General features: G+C 42.6%; 1 protein-coding gene across 1 annotated transcript in view; it reads right to left on the reverse strand.

Moving 5' to 3' along the window:
• rasa4 (RAS p21 protein activator 4) overlaps positions 1 to 24,689 on the reverse strand; it is a 75,142-nt gene that overhangs the window by 20,250 nt on the left and 30,203 nt on the right. The window contains exons 6-8 of the mRNA XM_073839930.1: positions 23,764 to 23,845; positions 23,533 to 23,670; positions 13,300 to 13,391 (exon numbers count right to left, since the gene is read on the reverse strand). Of these exons, the coding sequence (XP_073696031.1) occupies positions 13,300 to 13,391; positions 23,533 to 23,670; positions 23,764 to 23,845 (312 nt within the window). The remainder of the gene's footprint in view (positions 1 to 13,299; positions 13,392 to 23,532; positions 23,671 to 23,763; positions 23,846 to 24,689) is intronic.

The raw sequence follows: 24,689 nt of genomic DNA on the forward strand, positions 1-24,689 counted from the left end.
ATGCCCGATCTCGCTGCAGCCCCTGCTTATTTTCCCACGCCGCAGCAGTGCCCGCTCACGCTCGAGCGCCCCGCTTATTTCCCCATGCCGCAACATTGCCCGCTCACACTCGAGCGCCCCGCTTACGCACTGCAATGCTCGCTCTCGCTGCAGCCCCTGCTTATTCCCCCATGCCGCAGCAGTGCCCGCTCACGCTCGAGCGCCCCGCTTATTCCCCCATGCCGCAGCAGTGCCCGCTCACGCTCGAGCGCCCCGCTTACGCATTACAATGCCCGCTCACGCTCGAGCGCCCCGCTTATTCCCCCATGCCGCAGCAGTGCCCGCTCACGCTCGAGCGCCCCGCCTATTCCCTTTACGCACTGCAATGCCCGATCTCGCTGCAGCCCCTGCTTATTTTCCCACGCCGCAGCAGTGCCCGCTCACGCTCGAGCGCCCCGCTTATTCCCCCATGCCGCAGCAGTGCCCGCTCACGCTCGAGCGCCCCGCTTATTTTCCCATGCCACAACAATGCCTGCCCACGCTCGAGCGCCCCGCCTATTCCCTTTACGCACTGCAATGCCCGCTCTCGCTGCAGCCCCCGCTTATTTTTCCACGCCGCAGCAGTGCCCGCTCACGCTCGAGCGCCCCGCTTACGCACTGCAATGCCCGCTCTCGCTGCAGCCCCTGCTTATTCCCCCATGCCGCAGCAGTGCCCGCTCACGCTCGAGCACCCCGCTTATTCCCCCATGCCGCAGCAGTGCCCGCTCACGCTCGAGCGCCCCGCTTACGCATTACAATGCCCGCTCACGCTCGAGCGCCCCGCTTATTCCCCCATGCCGCAGCAGTGCCCGCTCACGCTCGAGCGCCCCGCTTACGCATTACAATGCCCGCTCTCGCTGCAGCCCCTGCTTATTTTTCCACGCCGCAGCAATGCCCGCTCTGACTAGAGCGCCCCGCTTATTTTCCCATGCAGCAGCAATGCCCGCTCTGACTAGAGCGCCCCGCTTATTTTCCCATGCAGCAGCAATACCCGCTCTGACTAGAGCGCCCCGCTTATTTTCCCATGCAGCAGCAATGCCCGCTCTGACTAGAGCGCCCCGCTTATTCCCCTTTCACACAGCAATGCCCGCTCTGACTAGAGCGCCCCGCTTATTTTCCCATGCAGCAGCAATGCCCGCTCTGACTAGAGCGCCCCGCTTATTTTCCCATGCAGCAGCAATGCCCGCTCTGACTAGAGCGCCCCGCTTATTTTCCCATGCAGCAGCAATGCCTGCTCTGACTAGAGCACCCCGCTTATTTTCCCATGCAGCAGCAATGCCCGCTCTGACTAGAGCGCCCCGCTTATTCCCCTTTCACACAGCAATGCCCGCTCTGACTAGAGCGCCCCGCTTATTCCCCTTTCACACAGCAATGCCCGCTCTGACTAGAGCGCCCCGCTTATTTTCCCATGCAGCAGCAATGCCCGCTCTGACTAGAGCGCCCCGCTTATTTTCCCATGCAGCAGCAATGCCCGCTCTGACTAGAGCGCCCCGCTTATTTTCCCATGCAGCAATGCCTGCTCTGACTAGAGCGCCCCGCTTATTTTCCCATGCAGCAGCAATGCCCGCTCTGACTAGAGCGCCCCGCTTATTTTCCCATGCAGCAGCAATGCCCGCTCTGACTAGAGCGCCCCGCTTATTCCCCTTTCACACAGCAATGCCCGCTCTGACTAGAGCGCCCCGCTTATTCCCCTTTCACACAGCAACGCCCGCTCTGATTAGAGCGCCCCGCTTATTTTCCCATGCAGCAGCAATGCCTGCCCTGACTAGAGCGCCCCGCTTATTCCCCTTTCACACAGCATTGCCCGCTCTGACTAGAGCACCCCGCTTATTTTCCCACGCAGCAGCAATGCCCGCTCTGACTAGAGCGCCCCGCTTATTTTCCTTTTCACGCAGCAATACCCGCTCACGCGGCAGCCCCCGCTCAGTCCCCTTTAGCACAGCAAGCCCACTCATCCCAGAGCACCTAGTATGTTTCCCCTACGCCGCAGCAGTACTCACCCCCAAGACAACGCCATTCTTCATTCCCCCATATAAGGTTTTCTTTGCTTTTCCTTCCCCAGCAGGGCCCGCAGCAGCTCCTCCCGCGCTTCTCCGCTGCTAATCGTCCAGCATCCCTCCAGCCCAAGTTAAGCTTTTTTGGGGGCCACCTGGCTGCTGTCCTGCAGTTATCTTGCACTTTGGGGAGCGCTATTGGGTTCGGGCCAAAGGCCGAGCTCGGACCCCTCTCCCTGGGCAGGGGGAGTGCCCCGGGCTCGGGAATGACTACCGAGCTCGGAGCCCTCTCCCGGACAGCATGCCAAACACGCTTAACTTTTACGCTGTTTATTATATGCAAAAGCGAACTAGTGAAGTGATGTTTCATTAACAAATTTCAGGAGGAGCTCGCGCAGATAATTAACACGGCCAATTCATCATCAGCAATCACTCCCTATCCAATCACTCTCCCTATCCAATTACTACAGTCCCTTTAAATAACCAAGCAGTCCTACCTTCAGCTATCTCTGATTCCAGCATCCCTCCCACCCCCCCTTTTTATTTTCTTCACCTCCAGCAAAGGGGGGGAGCGCTATTGGGTTCGGGCCAAAGGCCGAGCTCGGACCCCTCTCCCTGGGCAGGGGGAGTGCCCCGGGCTCGGGAATGACTACCGAGCTCGGAGCCCTCTCCCGGACAGCATGCCAAACACGCTTAACTTTTACGCTGTTTATTATATGCAAAAGCGAACTAGTGAAATATGCATAAATCCCATACCAAATCTAAACATGTGGAGCTGGGGGAGGTGGAGGGTTTCAGGACCTGTTTAGAGCAAACAATGAATCAGGCTATTTAAATGTTGAGTAAGCATTCTCATTGGCTGCATAATCAGAAGAGACCAATCAGCTTGTGGCATGAAGTAAATAATGTGATTGCTATCGGATTGCATATAAAGGACTTATCAGCCTGCACTATCTAGAGTTCCATGGCTGACCTGGATATTTGAACTATTTTATTAATACTTTTATTTCTGTCATGACAGAGTTTTAGCATGGTAATCTAATGCTTAATTAAACAATTATTAAAGGATTAGTTCACTTCCAGAACCAAAATTTACAGATAATGTACTCAACCCGTTGTCATCCAAAATGTTCATGTCTTTTTTTCTTCAGTTGTAAAGAAATATTTTTTTTTTTTTTTTTGAGGAAAATGTTTCAGGATTTCTCTCCATATAAAGGATATGTATGGTGCCTTCAAGTTTGAACTTCCAAAATGCATTTTAAACGCAGCATCAAAGGGCTCCAAATGATCCCAGCCGAGGAAAAAGGGTCTTATCTAGCGAAATGATCGGTTAACTTGAAACAAATTGACAATTTATATACTTTTTAACCTCAAATGCTCATCTTGTCTCGTCTTGGTGATGCATATGCGTAGTCTGTGTAATCCTGGTCAATAAAGTTTGGGTTGTAAAACTCCCATCTCGTTTTCTTTCCCAACTTTAAAATCATCTTACATCGCTGGAGAAGTACTGACCCAGTGTTTACAAAGTGAAGATATAAAGATCAAACGCTTTACAACCTTTACAAAAAAAGGTAAAACAGCGTTGTAGGGCAATTTGATTGACCCGGATTAGACAAGATGAGCATTTGAGGTTAAAAAGTATATTTGTCAATTTGTTTCGAAAAATAACAGATCGTTTCGCTAGATAAGACCCTTCTTCCTCCGCTGGGATCATTTAGGGCCCTTTGAAGCTGCATTTAAACAGCATTTTGGAAGTTCAAACTTGGGGGCACCATACATATCTATTAAATGGAGAAAAATCCTAAAATGTTTTCCTCAAAAAACATAATTTCTTTACGACTGAAGAAAGAAAGACATGAACATCTTGGATGACAAGGAGGTGATTACATTATCTGTAAATTTTTGTTCTAGAAGTGAACTAATCCTTTAATAGTAATAATGTTGCAATAAAAGTGACTATGAAGTTTATAATTATTCATGAATTAAAAATTTTACTGTAAGTGTATTAATAATTAATATTTTGCTTGACTCACCCAAAATCTTGGATTTATTTTTTACTGAGCATTTTGGGATTCACTTCTCAATGAAGGATACAAACAGGTCCTTTTCAAAAAATTAGCATATTGTGATAAACTTCATTATTTTCTGTAATGTACTGATAAACATTAGACTTTCATATATTTTAGATTCATTACACACAACTGAAGTAGTTCAAGCCTTTTATTGTTTTAATATTGATGGTTTTGGCATACAGCTCATGAAAACCCAAAATTCCTATCTCAAAAAATTTGCATATCACGAAAAGGTTCTCTAAACGAGCTATTAACCTAATCATCTGAATCAACTAATTAACTCTAAACACCTGCAAAAGATTCCTGAGGCTTTTAAAAACTCCCAGCCTGGTTCATTACTCAAAACCGCAATCATGGGTAAGACTGCCGACCTGACTGCTGTCCAGAAGGCCATCATTGACACCCTCAAGCAAGAGGGTAAGACACAGAAAGAAATTTCTGAATGAATAGGCTGTTCCCAGAGTGCTGTATCAAGGCACCTCAGTGGGAAGTCTGTGGGAAGGAAAAGTGTGGCAGAAAACGCTGCACAACGAGAAGAGGTGACCGGACCCTGAGGAAGATTGTGGAGAAGGACCGATTCCAGACCTTGGGGGACCTGCGGAAGCAGTGGACTGAGTCTGGAGTAGAAACATCCAGAGCCACCGTGTACAGGCGTGTGCAGGAAATGGGCTACAGGTGCCGCATTCCCCAGGTCAAGCCACTTTTGAACCAGAAACAGCGGCAGAAGCGCCTGACCTGGGCTACAGAGAAGCAGCCCTGGACTGTTGCTCAGTGGTCCAAAGTATTTTTTTCGGATGAAAGCAAATTTTGCATGTCATTCGGAAATCAAGGTGCCAGAGTCTGGAGGAAGACTGGGGAGAGGGAAATGCCAAAATGCCTGAAGTCCAGTGTCAAGTACCCACAGTCAGTGATGGTCTGGGGTGCCATGTCAGCTGCTGGTGTTGGTCCACTGTGTTTTATCAAGGGCAGGGTCAATGCAGCTAGCTATCAGGAGATTTTGGAGCACTTCATGCTTCCATCTGCTGAAAAGCTTTATGGAGATAAAGATTTCATTTTTCAGCACGACCTGGCTGGTAAATGGTTTACTGACCATGGTATTACTGTGCTCAATTGGCCTGCCAACTCTCCTGACCTGAACCCCATGGAGAATCTGTGGGATATTGTGAAGAGAAAGTTGAGAGACGCAAGACCCAACACTCTGGATGAGCTTAAGGCCGGTATCGAAGCATCCTGGGCCTCCAAAACACCTCAGCAGTGCCACAGGCTGATTGCCTCCATGCCACACCGCATTGAAGCAGACATTTCTGCAAAAGGATTCCCGACCAAGTATTGAGTGCATAACTGAACATAATTATTTGAAGGTTGACTTTTTTTGTATTAAAAACACTTTTCTTTTATTGGTCGGATGAAATATGCTAATTTTTTGAGATAGGAATTTTGGGTTTTCATGAGCTGTATGCCAAAATCATCAATATTAAAACAATAAAAGGCTTGAACTACTTCAGTTGTGTGTAATGAATCTAAAATATATGAAAGTCTAATGTTTATCAGTACATTACAGAAAATAATGAACTTTATCACAATATGCTAATTTTTTGAAAAGGACCTGTATGATGCTGCATTAAGAGATTATTTTAGAAAGTGCCATAATTAAAGGATTAGTTCACTTCCAGAAAAAAAATTTCATGATAATTTACTTTCTTTCTTCAGTCGAAAAGAAATTAAGATTTTTGAAAAAACCTTCCAGGATTTTTCTTCATTTAGTGGACTTCAATGGGTGCAAACAGGGTGAATGTCCAAATTGCAGTTTCAATGCAGCTTCAAAGGGCTCTACATGCTCCCAGCCGAGAAATAATAGACTTATGTAGTAAAACAATTGTCCATTTTCTAAAAAAAGTAACATTTATATACACTTGCACTAGCTTGACCTCATGCATTACGCAGTCACATTGGAAAGCAGGCAGAAGTAGTGACCCAGTATTTACAAAGCGACCGTGCAAAGAAAGTCAAACACCCTTTACAAAAAAAGGTAGAACAATGACGTTGGATGATTTTGAAGTTGGAGCAGAAAATGACCCTACCCTGCCTTTTTGAGCTGTAGTACAAAGACAAAGAACTAACCGCGTGTGACTTTTCCATGTAATTACATAATGCATGGCGTCATAGACGCACATCACGCAGGTGGTGCAAGACGAGAATTTGTGGTTAAAAGTATATCAGTTTTTTTTTTTTTTTTTAATGACGGATTGTTTCACTAGATAATAACCTTATTCCTCAGCTGGGATCGTGTAGAGCCTTTTGAAGCTGCACTGAAACTGCAATTTGGACCTTCAACCCATTGATCCCCACTGATTTTCACTATATGGAGAAAAATCCTGGAATGTTTTCCTCAAAAACCTTCATTTCTTTTTGACATAAAAAAAGGAAGACATGAACATATTGAATGTGGGTAAGTAAATCAAGATTTTTTTTTATTCTGGAAGTGAACTAATCCCTGAAGAGATTAAAGAGTTCATCCAAAATTGTAAATATAAATTTGTGGGTGAACTATCCTTCTAAGCTGCCTACATTTTTTTTAACATCTTCAAAGGTCTATGATGATGTAATATTCTGCCTCCACACAGCACACAAGGTTTCAGTCTGTTGATCATCAGCGTTTTGTTTTCACATCAAACAAGCAGAAACTGATGCTGTGTTTACTCAACCACAGTTATCTGTATTCTGAACAACATAATTGGTGCTGTTATAATGATAATGGTATCATGACCTATTTTCTTTTTGATTGCTCTACATGTAGAACTCACAAACCACAAGGAAGGTGACAACAGTTGTACCTGCTTAACTGGCAAAGGGTTCAAGGTACAAAAGGAGACAACCGAGAATGTCGTAAGCCCTGGAGAAAAGGGGTCCAATCTGTTATAGTCTACTCTTGGGGTGAAAATTTTCCCAGGCCTATGAAATCAAGACACTGCTTTAATGAATATGAGCAAATTACTCAAGAGTGAAAGGGACAGTTCATCCAAAAATGAAAAAGTCTGTCATTAATAACTCATTAAATTTGCTTATGTGGCTTTACACTCTTAAAAATAAAGGTTCCAAAAGTTTTAGCAGTGATGAAACAGAAGAACAATTTTTGGTTCCCCAAAGAATCTTTCATTGGACACTTCCTAAAAGAACCATTTTGAAGAACATTTAAAAAAATTTAAGGAACCTTTTTCAACTATAAAGAACTTTTTCTGCATTTAGTTCCATTGATGTTCAAGGTTCTTGATGCCAATGAAGAACCTTAATTTTTAAGAGTGTAAGATGCTATGTATCATTTTTGTCACATAGTTCCATAACACACTGCCACACATTGAAATGTGGCACACAAACTGTACAGACTGAACAGACTGTAATGATCCAACATTTCCTCTTTTATATTTATTTTTTATTTCAAAAGATAATGAAAACTAGATTTGTCATGATATGAACGCCTGAAAGCTTTGTTGTCCCAAATCATATTAATATTTTGTAACTTGCACACAGAGTCACTCCGTACTCCACATGCTTTCTCAATGTAAAGATGGGTAATACTCGAGGGAAGGTGGGAATTGGAAGACAGTGTGTGTGTGTGTGTGTGTGTGTGTGTGTGTGGCGAGTGCCGCCATAACAGCCAGTCACTGAACAGCAGGCAACAGATGGTGGGCCGTCAAAAATCCAATCAGGAAGAAGACGGTGAGGGAGTGAAAAGAGAAGAAAGAGAAAATAAACAAAAACAACAACAGCTTGATTTGTTCACTAAGATGAGAGCGGATCACCCGAGGGGAGCCAGAGATTATAGGAGCTTAATGGGAAACTTTTCATCAGGATGACATCAGAATGAGTCAAAAAAAAAAAAACCTTCCTAAAGAAAAAATCATGAATTACTTCAGAGACATCACATCCTCATGGAGCATGAAGAAATATAAAAATGAGTTAATAATATCTTAGATACTGAAAATATATATAGTGCCATGATGACTCAGAGGTGATTATCAAACAATGCTTTTTTGTTATTGCATGTGGGCAAAAAAAAAAAAAAACTACAGTCAAATAATCCTTTGTTCAGGATTGGCTGTGACATTTTAATTCCCAACTTGTATTTTGTAAATCTGGTCAGAGTAGAAAAAAAGTAAAAACTGTTTAGCAGGAACAGACGGTTGTGCATCAGCATATTCAAGCAGCCTAAATCTGCCAATTTTGAAAACACAATTGTGATAACATTTTATATAACGTAGTTTAGTATAGTTACATAAAATATAGCTATGTTTAAAACACATCTTTTTTGTTTACCATGAAACTGTCGATATCAATCCAATATTACAACAGTCATTTTAATGTTCTATATATTAAATAGTTTAAAAAGAGTTACAAATTTGGGCTCAGTAAGTTTTTTGAAAGAGATTAATACTTTTACTCTGCAAAGATTGCATTAAATTGTACAACTGCTTTCAACAAGAAATGTTTCTTGAACAGAAAATCAGCATATTAGCATGATTTCTGAAGGATCATGTGAGACTGAAGACTGGAGAAGTGATGCTGAAAATTTGGGGTGGGGGAAAATATCGATTCACATATGAATCAGATTTCAGTCTTCTAGCGATTTGCATTGTTTTACAAATGTCAAAAAATCAATTTTCTAGTTATTATAATATTAATAGCATGAAGTTGTTCAAACAAAACAGCAACAGCAATGGAGCAGGAAAAACAAAAACATCCTGGCCTATTTTTAGCAAGGGCAAGTGTTTGGAAAAATATTATATCAGTTATTGATCTTTTGTTATGGGAAGTAGGGATGTGCTCAAATAGCGAATCCGTATTTGGAAAGGCACGGAAAACGAACACAGCGTATTACGGAGCCACTAAAGAGACATGTTTAGACCACATAAACAGAGTAAGGAGAAATTACATAGGAGGATGGTGAATAATTTGCAGATACCAAGCACCACTGACAAACATCTAATCTTGAAAATGTGTGGTAAGTATTGCCGCAAATCTTGAAAGTGAAAGTAAAAAAAAAAGTGCACATTCAAACGCGATTTCAATTCCCTGCATATTAATAACGGCTTCCTGGTGCCCGCAATTTATATAGAGTATGATTACACAACAATATAATTGTGAGAGAAAGCATTGAAATACTTTTTTTTCGTATATATTACCTTTAGGCATTCCATAGTACACATAATTCGGATTCGGGCACATCCGTGGCTTATTGGTTAGAGAGTCAGACTTGTAACCCAAAGGTTGCAGGCTCGAGTCTCAGGTCCGGCAGGGATTGTAGGTGGGGGGAGTAAATGTACAGCTCTCTCTCCACCCTCAATACCAGGACTGAGGTGAGTTCCTTGAGGAAGGCACCGAACCCCCAACAGCTGCAGCTGCCCACCACTCCGTGTGTGTGTGTGTGTGTGTGTCTGCACTTAGATGGGTTAAATGCAGAGCCACCATATTTGGCCACATGTCACGTCCTTTCTTTTCCTAATGGAAAGTGTACAATATTTTGGATCTATTGGTAAGTTAATAGTTAATTTCTTAAATCAGTACTACTCATACTATAGACTGGTATGTTTTTTGTATCAAAATACTGGCACGTTTGATATCCAGTGTGCCCAAAAAATTTGATAAACAATTGTATATCGATTTTTAATCTAATCGTGACCCCTAGAATCAATATGAATCGAATCATGAGGTACTGAAAGATTCCCACCCCTAAAATACAGTATGTCACAAAAGTGAATCTATACCATTTTAGTATATCTTTCAAGGGACAATACTATAGAAATGAAACTTGGGTATACTTTAGAGTAGTCAATGTGCAGCTTGTATAGCTGTATAGATTTGTCGTCCCCTTATTATTACCCAACATACAGCCATTATTGTCAAAATAGTTGTTATCTGGCACTGCCTTAATCATCCTGGCCATGGAATTGACCAGAGCTGCACAGGTTTTTTGCTGGGATCTTATTCCACTTCTCTATAATGACATCACAGAGCTGCTGGATGTTAGACACATGGTGCTTCTCCACCTTACGCTTGAGGATGCCCCACAGGTGCTTAATAGGATTTAGGTCAGGAGACATACTTGGCCACCCCATCACCTTCACCTTCAGCTTCCTCAGCAAGGAAGTTGTCATCTTGGTGGTGTGTTTGGGATCGTTATCATGTTGGAAAACTGCCATTCGGCCTGGTTTCTGGAGGGAAAGCATCATGTTCTGTTTCAGAATGTAGAGTACATAATGGAATCCATGTTTCCCTCAATTAACTGCAGCTCCCCAGTACCAACAGCACTCATGCAGCCCCAGACTATGATACTACCACCACCATGCTTGACTGTAGGCAAGACACAATTTTCTTGGTACTCCTCACCAGGGCATTATCACACATACTGGACACCATCTAAAAAAGCCCAAAAAGTTTATCTTAAAGTTTCATCAGACCACAGGACATGGTTCCAATAATTCATGCTCTTGGACAGGTTGTCTTCAGCAAACTGTTTGCGGGCTTTCTTTTGAGCCAGCTTCAGATGAGGCTTCCTTCTGGGATGACATATATACAAACTGACTTGTTGCAGTGTGAGGCGAATGGTCTGAGCACTGACAATCTGACCTTCTACCTCTGCAACCTTTAAAGCAATGCTGGCAGTACTCATGGATCTCTTTTTTGAAGCCAGGTTCTGCATCTGACGCACAGAACGAGTACTCAACTTTGATGATCGACCCTTGCAAGGCCTGTTCCATATGGAACCCATCTTGGAAAACCTCTGTATGGCCCTGACCACTGTAGTGTAACTCGGTTTCAGGGTGTTACTGAACCTCTAATAGACTTGGCCATCTTTGTGGAGAGCAACAATTCTAATTCTCAAATCCTCAGAGAGTTCTTTGCCATGAGATGCCATGTTGAACATCCAGTGGTCAGTATGAGAGAATTGTACTTAAAGCACCTAATTTTAATTTCTCTAATACAAGACACACAACTTTGAATGAATAGGACATGTGACTTTGCATGGTTAAACAACATACTCCTGTACTCACTTTTGTTGCCAGCTATTTTGACAATAATGGCTATATGTTGAGTTATTTTCAGAGGACAGTTAATAAGAAAATATCATTATCAGACTGGATTCGGAATGTTTTCATTTGACTCCTTAGAATTGCCCAATGCCCCTACAGTAAATAATTTGTGAAGTATCATATTCAAAATCAGAGACTTTTCTTAATCTTCCTTTAAAAAATTTGAATCTATCATTCATATTAAGTTTTTACATTAGTAAGACTTAAATCTTACATTAGTTTTGGATTAGTGTTTCAAAGGTCCACTGAAGTCCTTTGAAACATGCGGTGTTATTATATGCGTTGACGTTATTTTAACTGAAACAGGAAGAGAGGGTGGGGCATATCAAGCAGCCCTGTCCCATTTTTTAATAGCCAATAGCATTTTGTTTATATAACATCTTAGGCCAGAGCAACTGAACTTGATAAAGCCTCATTTGACAGCTTATGACAGCCACAGTCTAATAGATTACCCCTTTAGATTTAATATTAAACTATTAGTAAAACAATACAGTTATTATAATGATGCTCACCCATATCGATACAAAATATAGCATTCTGTGTAGAATTCAAATGGGTCTGATTCATTTTGAGGTCTGCGCCAAATCGCTCATATGATCTGCTCCAAGCTATCGTGTCTCTGGATCGGAAAAGACTGTGCACGCGGTGGAGGTTCACATCACACAACACGAAACCAGACTTCTTTCGCCCCAATAAAAAGCATATTTACCCTTTCTAAATCGTTGCTTATCCTATATAGTGCACCACATGCCATTCACCATACAAAAAATAGTAATACTGTACACAAGTGACAGATTTCAGCAGCTTCTGCGACTACAGTGTAGTGGGCGGGGCTCTTTGGATTCTAAAAAGCATTTAATTGGACAGAAAGTTTGATGAGAAGCTGATAACTCTGATTTGATTTGTCTGAAAGGAGAAAGCCCTTACCCTCAACTCCTCCTACATCTAGGATGACTTGAGGGTGAGTAAATCATGGTCAAATTTTCATTTTTGGGTGAATTAACCATTTAATATCTTCTCTTGTGTTCCACAGAAGAAAGAAAGTCATACAGGTTTGGAACAACATGAGAATGAGTAAATGATAATAGAATTTTTTTAATTTTGGACCTAGGAGCCCCAAACGTAAAGGCAATAAAGTCAATCTGCAAACCCAAACAAGTAAATATAAGCAGAACATCAGGTTAAATCCTGAAATCGTGGATATTCAGTCCATGTACGCTATAAATGCAATCCCTTGGCCTTTAAGAAGATATACGACTATGGAATGGTCCAACATTTTAAATGTTAAAAAAAGTCTACATATGGTACTCAAATGCTGAAAACATTCCCTTACCTGCTCCCAACATTTCATAATATTACATCTTGTCTACAAACACTTTGTGAAGGTGTTCACATTTATCCATGTAGATGTAGAGCTTGAACTTTGTGACTCACAGAAGGATTTAGACAGTAAGTTCTTCAGCACAGTAGTGTCAAATGAATGAATAAATAAACGAATGAATGAATGTCAATGGCTCTTTTGCCCATGTGAACAGACCTCTGTCACACTGACACAGCGTGTCCCCAAAAACTCTCTCTGTCTTAATCTACCCACATACTAGCACAAGCTCTCAGATGACACATAGCTTTTGTCATCACCCAACCGAATCCCCGTACTGGAGTTTTTACATAAGCCCTTCCATCCCACTCCTCCTGTGCCAGCTTGAGATATAATCCCCACTGTCAATCCACGTGGCCAAATGATCTCTTATGGGTGGAGAGGAGGGACGGGTGGAGGGGGAGATAGAGTGAACGAACAGAAAAAAAATCCCAGGATTTAGCCAGGGAAAGGATTAGTACTTCCTGTCAACACATGGGCCAGAACACACAAGCGTAACACTGCGAAAGCCGGAGGGAAGAGTGCACACCAATCCTCCAATGTTAGCCCAGACTATAATTCCCAGGAAAGTTGCATTTTTTTCGAAAGTATAGTTTTGTTATCCACTATATTTTATTGTCTGACTACCAATTGCTTAATGTGCTCTGCCACAGGCGACCGTTAAAGGTGAATATTTGTTGCTGTGGCAACTAAAGTTCATGGTTTGCTTAGGCGGTGTGTATATTTGCCAGAATTCCTAATACACTCACTCATATTCACTGTGTTTGGATTTGTCAGGCCCCAAGCGAAACCAGCCCTCCTCTTGCTGGGCAGACTGAAGCTTGTTGATGTTAAACAGGACCTGCAGGAAAACACATCAATTGACATGACAATTAGCTGTCAAAGCAACCAAAGGTAAACACAGCAATTGGAACACTTATTATTGGGTGACAAAGGCAATGTCACAGTGAACATCTGACAGAGGCACAAAAACAATGTTATGAAGCTATAACTATGCTTCAGTTATTTAGGTAATATATACAGTGCTGCTTGAAAGTTTACGAACCCTTTAGAATTTTCTATATTTCTGCATAAATATGACTGCCTGATCTCATGTACCTGTGGGATCCTTTTCACAAGACATGAAATACGTATCAATAAGTACGTCACTACAGTTTCCAAATAGAAATGAACACTAGAGGTGGTAAAACAGCATGCACTTGTAATCGTTTTCATACACTGTAATGATTAAAGCTCCACATGTTTTGCTTTCTGGACGTAACAAGCTTGCTCGCTAGCTCAGCCGGCACGGAATTGGATTTAGGATGTCCGGAATCCTTGGATACGAGTCCTGTAAACATGACTCACGATGAAATAGCTGAAAGATGAGAGACTGAAAAACAAGCTAAAGCGGCATGTTTGCGATTGCATTTTTATATCACATTCGCTTTTGCTCATACTGTCGAGTAGGTTTAGGTGTAGTGCACATGATACGCTATTTTAAAACGGCACAGAGCATTAGAGTTATAGCGCCACTCAACGGACATTTTAAGTCATCGGTGACACGTACAAACCCAACGCCACATAAAACACCACCCAGTGAACATTTCACATTAAATATGTCAGGAAACGTACATGGCGGTATGTATTTGGCGTCTTGCGAAAAGGTTTCCATGGGTACGTTTTCATCATGAGATCAGGTTGAAATATGACCCAAAACATCATCAGATTTTCGCACGAGTCTTGGATGAAGACAAAGAGAACCCAATCAAACAAATAAGATAAAAATGTTTTCTTTGCCATTTATTTATTCAGGAAAATGATCTAATGTTACATATCTGTGAGTGGCAAAAGTATGCAAATCGCCAGGATTAACTGTTGATCTGAAAGTGAAATTAGAGTCCATCTGTTCAGAGGTGTTTTCAATCAGACAGATGACTATCTGGTGTCAGGGTGTGCCCTGTTTTATTTTAAGAACAGTGATCTATCAAAGTCTGATCATATTTGTGGAAGTGAATCATGGCACAAACAAAATAGATCTCTGAGGGCCTCAGAAAAAGAGTAGCTGTTGCTCATCAGGCTGGAAAATGTTACAAAACCATCTCTAAAGGAGGAGATTCAAGACCACTGTTACCCTCCCCAGGAGTGGTCCACCAACAAAGAACACTCCAAAAACCAACCTGGTCTCATGACAAAAATATAGATGGTGGAACTTCATGTCACTGCAGTTTCCAACAAAAATGAACACTAGAGGCAGTAAAACAGTTATGATTACAGCTCCATATGTTTTGCTTTCCAGACATAACAAGCTAGCTCTGTAGCTCATCCGGTACAGAATTGGACTTAAGATGCGGAATCCTTGGGTACGAATCCTGTGAAAAACATGACTCACGATGAAAGATCAAAAAACAAGCTAAAACGGCATGCTTGCAATAGTGTTTTTACATCACATTCGCTTTTGTTCATTGGGAGGTGTCGTATTTTGTTGCTGAAATTTGAAGCTGTCAAATTATTGTAGTTGGGTTAGGTGGCTTAGGTTTTATTGTTGTTGTGTTTTGTATTTACTTAAATATTAATGTATACTTTAAATTTTTAATACATTGTTACATTTTTTGTTTTTGTGTCGTCCACCATTTTGTGGCTTTTTTAAAAGTATCGGTTCGGGCACCATTTTGGCACCGGTACCATTTTAAAACTATTTATTTGGCACCGGTATCGAAAAAAAAAATGATACCCAACTCTAGTGTCAGGATTATGTCTGTGTCTTGTTCTGTTCTGTTCTCCTAGTGTTTTTCCCCCTATGTTTCCAGTTCTAATGGTTTAGTCCTTGTCTTCCCCTCTGTTTCCATTTGGTTTGTTCTTGCCCATATTTGTATTTCCCCCTCATCATCTCGTTATCTTGTTTGTAACCACGCCTTGTTTTCTGTGTATTTAAGTCTGTGTCTGATCACTCCCTGCTGTCCGTAGTTAATGTTACTGATGTTACATGTGCTCATTTCTTGCTCCCGGTTTTTGTTTGTTTGTTATCATTTTCAGTATTTTGTTTAATAAACTTTATTTATTCATTTACTCCGGTTCTCCTCCTCCATCTCCACTCCTCAACCCGCCTGACTGTGACAGATTGACCGACCAAATACAAGAAGATGAACCGGGCTGAGGACCTCCTTTGGAACTTGCATCAAGGTGAGCGTTCGCTGGAGGAATATGTGACCCTGGACCACAAAACCAGTCATAAGGTTAAATTTTTACAAAACTGAGATGTATACATCATATGAAAGCTCAATAAATAAGCTTTCTATTGATGTATGGTTTGTTAGGATAGGACAATATTTGGCCGAGATACATCTATTTGAAAATCTGGAATCTGAGGGTGCAAAAAAATCAAAATACTGAGAAAATCACCTTTAAAGTTCTTCAAATTAAGTTCTTAACAATGCATATTACTAATCAAAAATTACATTTTTATATATTTATAGTAGGAATTTTACAAAAAATCTTCATGGAACATAATCTTTACTTAATGTATTTTTGGCTATTGCTACAAATAAACCCCAGCGACTTAAAGGAACACTCCACTTTTTTTGGAAATAGGCTCATTCTCCAACTCCCCCCGAGTTAATAAGTTGATTTTTACCGTTTTGAAATCCATTCAGCCGTTCTCCTGTTCTGGCGATATCACTTTTAGCATAGCTTAGCATAAATCATTGAATCCTATTAGACCAGTAGCATCGCGTTCAAAAATGACCAACGAGTTTCGATATTTGTCCTATTTAAAACTTGACTCTTCTGCAGTTATATCGTGTACTAAGACCAGCGGAAATGTAAAGCTGCGGTTTTCTAGGCCGATAAGATTAGGAACTACACTCCCATTTTGGCGTAATAGTCAAGGAAGTTTGCTGCCGTAACATGACCGAAGCAGGCGCAGTAATATCACAAAGCGCCTGAAATTAGATCCCAGCTAGGTAACTTCCAATGTGACCGGTGCTAAGTTTGTGTAATTCCGGTTGTTGCAGCTGTCAGAGTTGCAGCTGGTAAATTGTTAGTGGCTGGATTTACCTGTGTGCGATTAGCTATGGTTATGTGCATTGTAAGGGGCTGTGATAGTAAGTCGAAGACGTACTCTACTACCATGTTTCATAGAATTCCCACGAAAAAAAAAAGCAATTCCGACTAATGAATCAATGGCTGGCTGCTCTGAACATGGATCTCAAAACACCGTTAGCAACGATCAAGAAATGGCGTGTTTGCTCCGAGGATTTTGAACCAGATGACTATTTGGATAGTTTTACCGGTACTACAGCACGGCGTCTAAAGGACACGGCGATCCCAACAATCTTCAAACTAACGTTACAGACAGGACAACGAGGAGCATCGCCCACGGCTGTAAGTGAAACATGATATTGTTGGCTAACGTTACCTGTGAAATGCAACCCCTGAAGAGTAGTTTTGGGCGAACAGTTGGCCTAGTATTTGCTATGACCAAATTCCATGTATGATTGCAAAAGAAAGTTATTGCGAACAGTCGGTGGTGTTTAAAGTCAGTTTTGACTAAAAGTGTACATCATGAATATAAGCCTGAAAATGCAAACTGACAGTATGCATTTAAAATCTTTATATTATATATTGTAGTGGTTGCAGGAATAACTTACTCTTGCGACAGCTGGCCATTAAGTCCACTCGGCGTGTGACGTTTTTTCTAGTTTATTTGATCAAACCGGAAAAAAAAGTCTACTACTGCAGGATGCAGCATTGCATCCAAGTCCTCGGATGTTGCGACATGCAACTTCCTCATCAGGTAGATCCACCCTTGCCATCGATGGCAATACCTGGTCCCACTCGCGACAACACAGGCACTCACTTTCAGTTGGCATGGGTTGGCAAGCCCCACCAGCTCGAATCTGCTCTCCTCATCCCTTCTGTCCCAGGCAGTTCAGACACACTTTCTTGTCTTTCGCGTACCAAAACCTTAGCTTCAGTGAATTCTGGTTCAAATTGATACGGTTCAGGATCTGCACCAAAGTAAATATCTTCTAAATCGTCTCTCAAAAATGTCTCCATGGCGAGGAACGCTGCCTATGCTGCATGCACGTTGGATATGTTGACGGAAGTAAACATTTGCACATGTGCTGTGTGGTATTACTGCGCCTGCTTCGGTCATGTTACGGCAGCAAACTTCCTTGACTATTACGCCGGAATGGGAGTGTAGTTCCTAATCTTATCGGCCTAGAAAACCGCAGCTTTACATTTCCGCTGGTCTTAGTACACGATATAACTGCAGAAGAGTCAAGTTTTAAATAGGACAAATATCGAAACTCGTTGGTCATTTTTGAACGCGATGCTACTGGTCTAATAGGATTCAATGATTTATGCTAAGCTATGCTAAAAGTGATGTCGCCAGAACAGGAGAACGGCTGAATGGATTTCAAAACGGTAAAAATCAACTTATTAACTCGGGGGGAGTTGGAGAATGAGCCTATTTCCAAAAAAAGTGGAGTGTTCCTTTAAGACTGGTTTTGTGGTCCAGGGTCACATATGTGGAGGAGTTTTTGAGCGTTTACCATCGGGTGGGATGGAGTGACAAGATGGTTAACGCATGTTTCCAGATGGGACTCAAAGATGATAGTTTGTTTAATTTGATTACTCCTAGTGATTGCTACTGTCCCGTAGCAGATTTTGTAAATTTTGTTCTTGATTTATGTGATTCCCCATTCCAAGTCATGGTGGAGGATGGTAATCCTCCTCCCATCTGGAAACATGCAGTCACCCCATCTCACCAAAAGCCAAAACTCTCCGCATATCACTCTAGCGACCTCACTCCCTTGTCCCCCACGTGTCCCCAAGTCCTCCTAAGCCCCACGATGGTCCTCAGCCCAGTGTCTCAGGCTTCCTCTCCGTGTTCAAGCCCGTCAGCTGCCACGCCAGAGTCTGCACGCAAAATGGCTGCCACGCAGGAGTCTGCACGCAAGATGGCCGCCGTTCCTGAGTTCCCGGCCAAGATGGCCGCCAAGCCTGAGTTCCCGGCCAAGATGGCCGCCAAGCCTGAATCCCTTGCCAAGATGGCCGCCACGCCAGTTCACAAGATGGCTGCCACGCCAGAGTCTGCACGCAAGATGGCCGCCACGCCAGATTCTGCAAGCAAGATGGCCGCCACGCCAGATTCTGCAAGCAAGATGGCTGCCACGCCAGATTCTGCAAGCAAGATGGCTGCCACGCCAGAGTCTGCAAGCAAGATGGCTGCCGTTCCTGAGTTCCTGGCCAAGATGGCCGCCAAGTCTGAATCCCTGGCCAAGATGGCCATTGTTCCTGAGTACCTGGCCAAGATGGCCGCCAAGCCTGAATCCCTGGCCAAGATGGCCGTTGTTCCTGAGTCCCTGGCCAAGATGGCCGCCAAGCCTGAGTCCCCGGCCAAAATGGCCGCCAAGCCTGAATCTGCACCCAAGATGGCTACCGTCAAGTCAGAATCTCCGCTGGTTCCGCCCAGTCTCCCAGAGTCTTCGCTGGTTCCACCCAGCCCTCCAGTGACCGCGCCGCCAGAGCGCCCTCCAGTGACCGCGCCGCCAGAGCGCCCTCCAGTGACCGCGCCGCCAGAGCGCCCTCCAGTGACCACGCCGCCAGAGCGCCCTCCAGTGACTCGCCCAGAGCCTGCTCTTCCAGAGTCTCCGCTGGAGACGCCCAGCCTTCCAGAGTCTCCGCTGGGGTCGTCCAGTCCTCCAGAGCCCGCTCCTCAAGAGCGCCGTCCAGAGCCCGCTCCTTAAGAGCCAGCGCGCCCTCCAGAGCCGGAGCTCTCTCCTGCGCGCCCTCCAGAGCCGGAGCTCTCTCCTGCGCGCCCCTCCGTGCTCTCCTGGGTGGACTATACCCTAGGTTCCCCCAAGAAAATTTTTTTTGGGGGGGGCTACTCCCCTGATCAGCCATGGCCACCTGGACTGTTGACCCGGCCATGGCCACCTGGACTGTTGACCCAGCCATGGCCACCTGGACTATTGACCTGTCCATGGCCACCTGGACTGTTGATCCGGCCATGGCCACCTGGACTGTTTACCCAGCCATGGCCACCTGGACTGTTTACCCGGCCATGGCCACCTGGACTGTTTACTCGGCGATGGCTTACTGAGCCCCCAGATCCGCCATGGCCACCTGGACTGTTTACCCGGCCATGGCCACCTGGACTGTTTACTCGGCCATGGCTTCCTGAGCCCCCAGATCCGCCATGGCCACCTGGACTGGTTACCCGGCCATGGCTTCCTGAGCCCCCAGATCCGCCATGGCCACCTGGACTGTTTACTCGGCCATGGCCCCCTGAGCTCCCAGATCTGCCATGGCCTCCTGAACTGATTATCCGGCCATGGCCCCCTGAGCTCCCTGATCCGCCCTGGAGACAACCCATGTATCCTGTGTCCCCTGTATCCCTACCTAGCGGTCTCCAGGGCGCCCACCCTCCCTCCCCTATGGATGTTATTAGGCGCGAGACGTGCCTTTGGGGGAGGGGGGGGGGTAATGTCAGGATTATGTCTGTAGGATTTCAGCGCGAATCAGACAATTTAAGAGAGTCTATTAGAAGTTAGAACACTTCTACAGACGTACATTCCACAAGAGGCCCGTCATAAATCTGACGTTTGATAGCCTGGCGTCAGAACGCCAGCCTGAAGCAGACCTAACTAACCAAGAACTCGCAAAATTAACACAAAGACACTTCTTCATAATCAAATCCTTCGAATAAGGAGATTGTCAAATTTGGAGCAAGTAACCAAGATTAATGGTCAAAGAGATGCACATTTTGAACATCACATGATTAAAGTCATTAGCGATATGGTTGGTTTTCCCCCACACACAGGACACAACGGAAATTCCTTCCCTAAACTTTTGACCTCCCAGCTTAGAGAACAGACCCTCACAGAAGGGCACAGAAAACTGTCTATTGATGTACATATGCGCCTAAAATGTGCTAAAGAACTAAGGAGCAACTCCTCATTTCTATGTATAACTTCCTATCATATATGTAACCCATACATTTGCCTATTATGTTTTAATCACTCATTGTGTATGTCCCTTTTGATAACTATTGAATAGTTTAATGGTTTATATTGATGTTTGATATGTCTGAGTTGGAAATCGCATTCTCAAAATGTTCCTGTAATTCAATTCTTTGCGAAATGTATTATAGTCTTGTTATAGAAATCATGTCCAAATTTATCTCTGCAAAGAGCGGGAATTTGGGATCACGGGACTAATAAGATAACATTGTGATTTATGGTTGGTAGGAGGAACCAGCAGTCCACCGGACTTCGGACATTGTTCTAATTGGTCAAGACACCATTTTGGGATGTGTCCAAAAGCTGAGTTTAAATACCCAGGACACCCTAAAATCTCTCTCTTATCTCTTGCAACTCTTCTTACTCCTTACAACGCTCTTCACGTGCTTCGCGCCGCCGCGTCTCGACGCTGCCTGGCCTGTGTGCCAGACGCTCCTCTAAAGGAAACATGAGGAGACCATTCCACTGCTGTCTTTTACTTTAATACTTTTTATTTCTTTCCGTTGAGAGTTTCGTGTCTAGTTAAGTTTGTGCAAGCCGCGACCGACTTAAACGTCTTCGTTGACCTGAACTTTATCAGCGCACGCACAACTCTCATATCCAGCCAACGCCCAAGAAGACATCACATTGACCGACCACCAACCAATCAGCAACCTCGGGAAAGCCCCTTTTTGAAGCGACGCAACCAAAGGAATTCCCAAAGGCAACGCGCAAGTAACCTCCAGAATCTTACTGAACTGGTGCATTTTGATATAAAGTTTAATAACCTCTTTGAGAGACTCAATACGAGGGTTAATTAAGTGATTGATGGTTGTTCAGGTCTAAGCAATTGCACATATTGCTAACTTGGGACTTCATATTTTCATTCCTTTAAACTCATTCTTTCCTCACTTTCTCTTTCTGCAACCTGTGTGAATGCGTGTGTTTATGTTAGTTTAGTTTGTATGTGTTAGGTTTATCCATTAAAATCATATTTTTATTAGAAAAGATAAGTATCTTGTGTTTTGTGCTTACAAGTTATTGCCTTAAACTGCTGATTTTGCTACTGTGCTAATATATAGTGTTTTCACTATATTCTGGATAGTAATATCCATTGCAGAGTTCCTGTTAAACGGCTTGTGAAAGAATCGCGGGTCGACTCTGAAACAGCCGTAAAACAGCGATTCTGTTCAAATTCTCTATTGAATCATATTCGATTCCCTTTGAGCTAAATTATAAATTATATGTGTAATTAATCCCTATTACATCTTACATGTCTGTGTCTTGTTCTGTTCTGTTCTCCTAGTGTTTTTCCCCCTATGTTTGGGGAAAATGTTTCCGCAAGGATGCGGAATCCTTGGGAACGAATCCCGTGAAAAACATGACTCACGATGAAAGAGCTGAAAGATGAGAGACTGAAACGGCATACGTACGTTTGCTTTTTTATGCTACATTCAATTTTGTTTATGTACTATCGGGCAGGTTTAGGTGTAGTGCAGATGATATGCAGTGTTATGTACTTACTGGTACATATTTCATGCTTCGCAGAAATGCTTCCCCAAGTACGTTTTCACCATGAGAACTGCTCACCAAAAGCAAAATGTGTAAAAGTCTGCAAGGTTGTAAAGGAATCAAGGGAAACTAAGCAACTAAAGGACTTTCTCACATTAGCCAATGTTAATGTTCACAAATCCACCATCAGGCGAACACTGAACAACCATGGAGTTGCAAGGAGAAAGCCAATGCTCTCCAAAAAGAACATTCCTGCCCATTGGCAATTTGCAAGATCATGTGGACAAGCCAAAGGACTATTGGAGAAATGTTTTGTGGACAGATGAGACCAAAATAGAACTTTTTGGTTGAAACGAGAAGCATAATATTTGGAGAAAGATAAACACTGCATTCCAGCAAGAACCTTATCCCATCTGTGGTGATAGAATCATGGTTTTGGCCTGTTTTGCTGCATCTGGGCCAGGACAGCCTGCCATCATTGATGGAACAATGAATTCTGAATCACACCAGCAAATTCTAAACGAAAATGTCAGGACATCTGTTTGAGAACTGAATCTCAAGAGAGAGTGGGTCATGGAGCAAGACAATGACCCTAAGTACACAAGTCATTCTACCAAAGAATGGCTAAAGACAAACAAGGTTAATGTTTTGGAATGGTTTGGTCAAAGTCCACACCTTAATATAATTGAAATGTCATGGAAGGACCTGAAGCAAGCAGTTCATAGGAGAAAACCCACCGACATCACAGAGTTGAACTGGTTCTGTACTGAGGAATGGGCTGGAACTCCTACAAGCAGTTGGGCAGGAATGATCAGCAGTTACAAGAAATGTTTAGCTGCAGTTATTGCTGTAAAAGGGGATCACACCAGATACTGAAAGCAAAGATTCACATACTTTTACAGCTTACAGATATGTAACACTTGATCATTTTTCTTAGTATATATTTTTGTTTCCTCTGTTCGATTGCATTCTCTTTGTCTATTTTAAGAGCTTGTGTGAAAATCTGATGATCTCTTAAGTTATATTTATGCAGAAATATAAAAAAATTCAAAAGGGTTCACAAAACTTTCAAGAACCACTGTACAGCCAGAGCTTGGGCTTGAACCCAACATGTCTGGAGAAACCTTAAAATGGTAGATAATTGTCAAATGCAGATGTGCAAAGCTTGTGGTATCATACTCAAAAAGACTTGAGGCTGTAAAGGTGCCACAACCAAGTACTGAGTTAAGGGTATGAATACTTATGCAATGTACTTATTTCAGTTTTTTAATTTTAATACATTTGCAAAGTTGTCACAAATCAGTTTTTTGCTTCGTCGTTATGTAGCATGGAGTGTAGATTGATGCAGAAAACACAGTGTTGTATTAATTAAATGTTTTGTGTTTTATTTTAAACAAAGACAAAAGTCAGCTTTAAAACACGAGGAAATCCTCTGAGCCAAATCTATAAAGACACAAGTAAATGTCCATTCTCTACAGTCACCTTTCCCAGAAAGTCGTTTCTGCTGACCAGATCCCAGTCCCACACCTCCACACTCAATAAGCCAGTGTCCGTCAGCGTCTCATCCAGCTCAAACTCAAAACTCTCATTCCACCGTGGGTAACAGGACTTTTTAACCACCTGGTGAAAGCAGGGTCATGGTAATCAGTAACAGACAGGCTGTTCTAACTGTGTAGCAGATGAAATCAGAAATATACAGAGGCACGTCCTTACCGCGCTCTCATACGTTTTGCCATTGTATCTTACTCTAACAAAAGGATCAGAAGCCCCGTTGCGATCCTTCTTTGCAAGATCTCTAGAAACAAATCCGAAAGTACATGAAGCTATTAGACGCAAATCCAAATGTAGCTTATGAAGATAAAATCCCTGAATCCCTATTTCAGCAGTCAATGCCTGATTCACTCACACTCACTGAGATGGTTTTTGTTTTCGATTAAAACCTTTTAAATACATTTTCCTAATAGTATTTACACTTCTAATTGTTAACTCAGGGTTCATTTTATGTAATGCTGAAGAATCTTGTTTCATTTTTCACATGGTTTAATCCATTGGAACTATAATTAAGGGTTTTTGTGGCATAACCATGCTAGTTGGCTTGCATTCTTCCACTGATGTAGATAAAATATGACTCTGGACCACAAAACCAGTCAAAAGTGTCATTATTTTTATTAAAATTTATATGCTGAATAAATAAGCTTTCCACTGATGTATGGTTTGTTAGGACAATATTTTGGTTGAGATACAGCTATTTAAGAATCTGGAATCTGAGTTCGCAAAACAAAACTAAATATTAAGAAAATTGCCTTTAAAGTTGTCCAAATGAAGTTCTTAGTAATGCATATTACTAATCAAAAATTAAGTTTTGAAATATTTACAGTATGAAATGTATAAAATATCTTAATGGAACATTTTAAATTCCTAATGATTTTTTACTTAAATTAAATTGATCATTTTGACCCATACAATGTATTGATGGCTATTGCTACAAATATACCCATGCTACTTATGACTGGTTTTGTGGTCCAGGGTCACAAATACTAAAAATAATGCACTAAAAAGAAAACAAAAGAGTTTTAAACACCATCACAGTGCACACTTTGTCAGCATAGTATTTGAACTTGTAAATGAATTTGTTATGT

This window comes from Garra rufa, chromosome 5, assembly GCF_049309525.1.
Source record: "Garra rufa chromosome 5, GarRuf1.0, whole genome shotgun sequence".
In the NCBI taxonomy this organism is placed as follows: domain Eukaryota; kingdom Metazoa; phylum Chordata; class Actinopteri; order Cypriniformes; family Cyprinidae; genus Garra; species Garra rufa.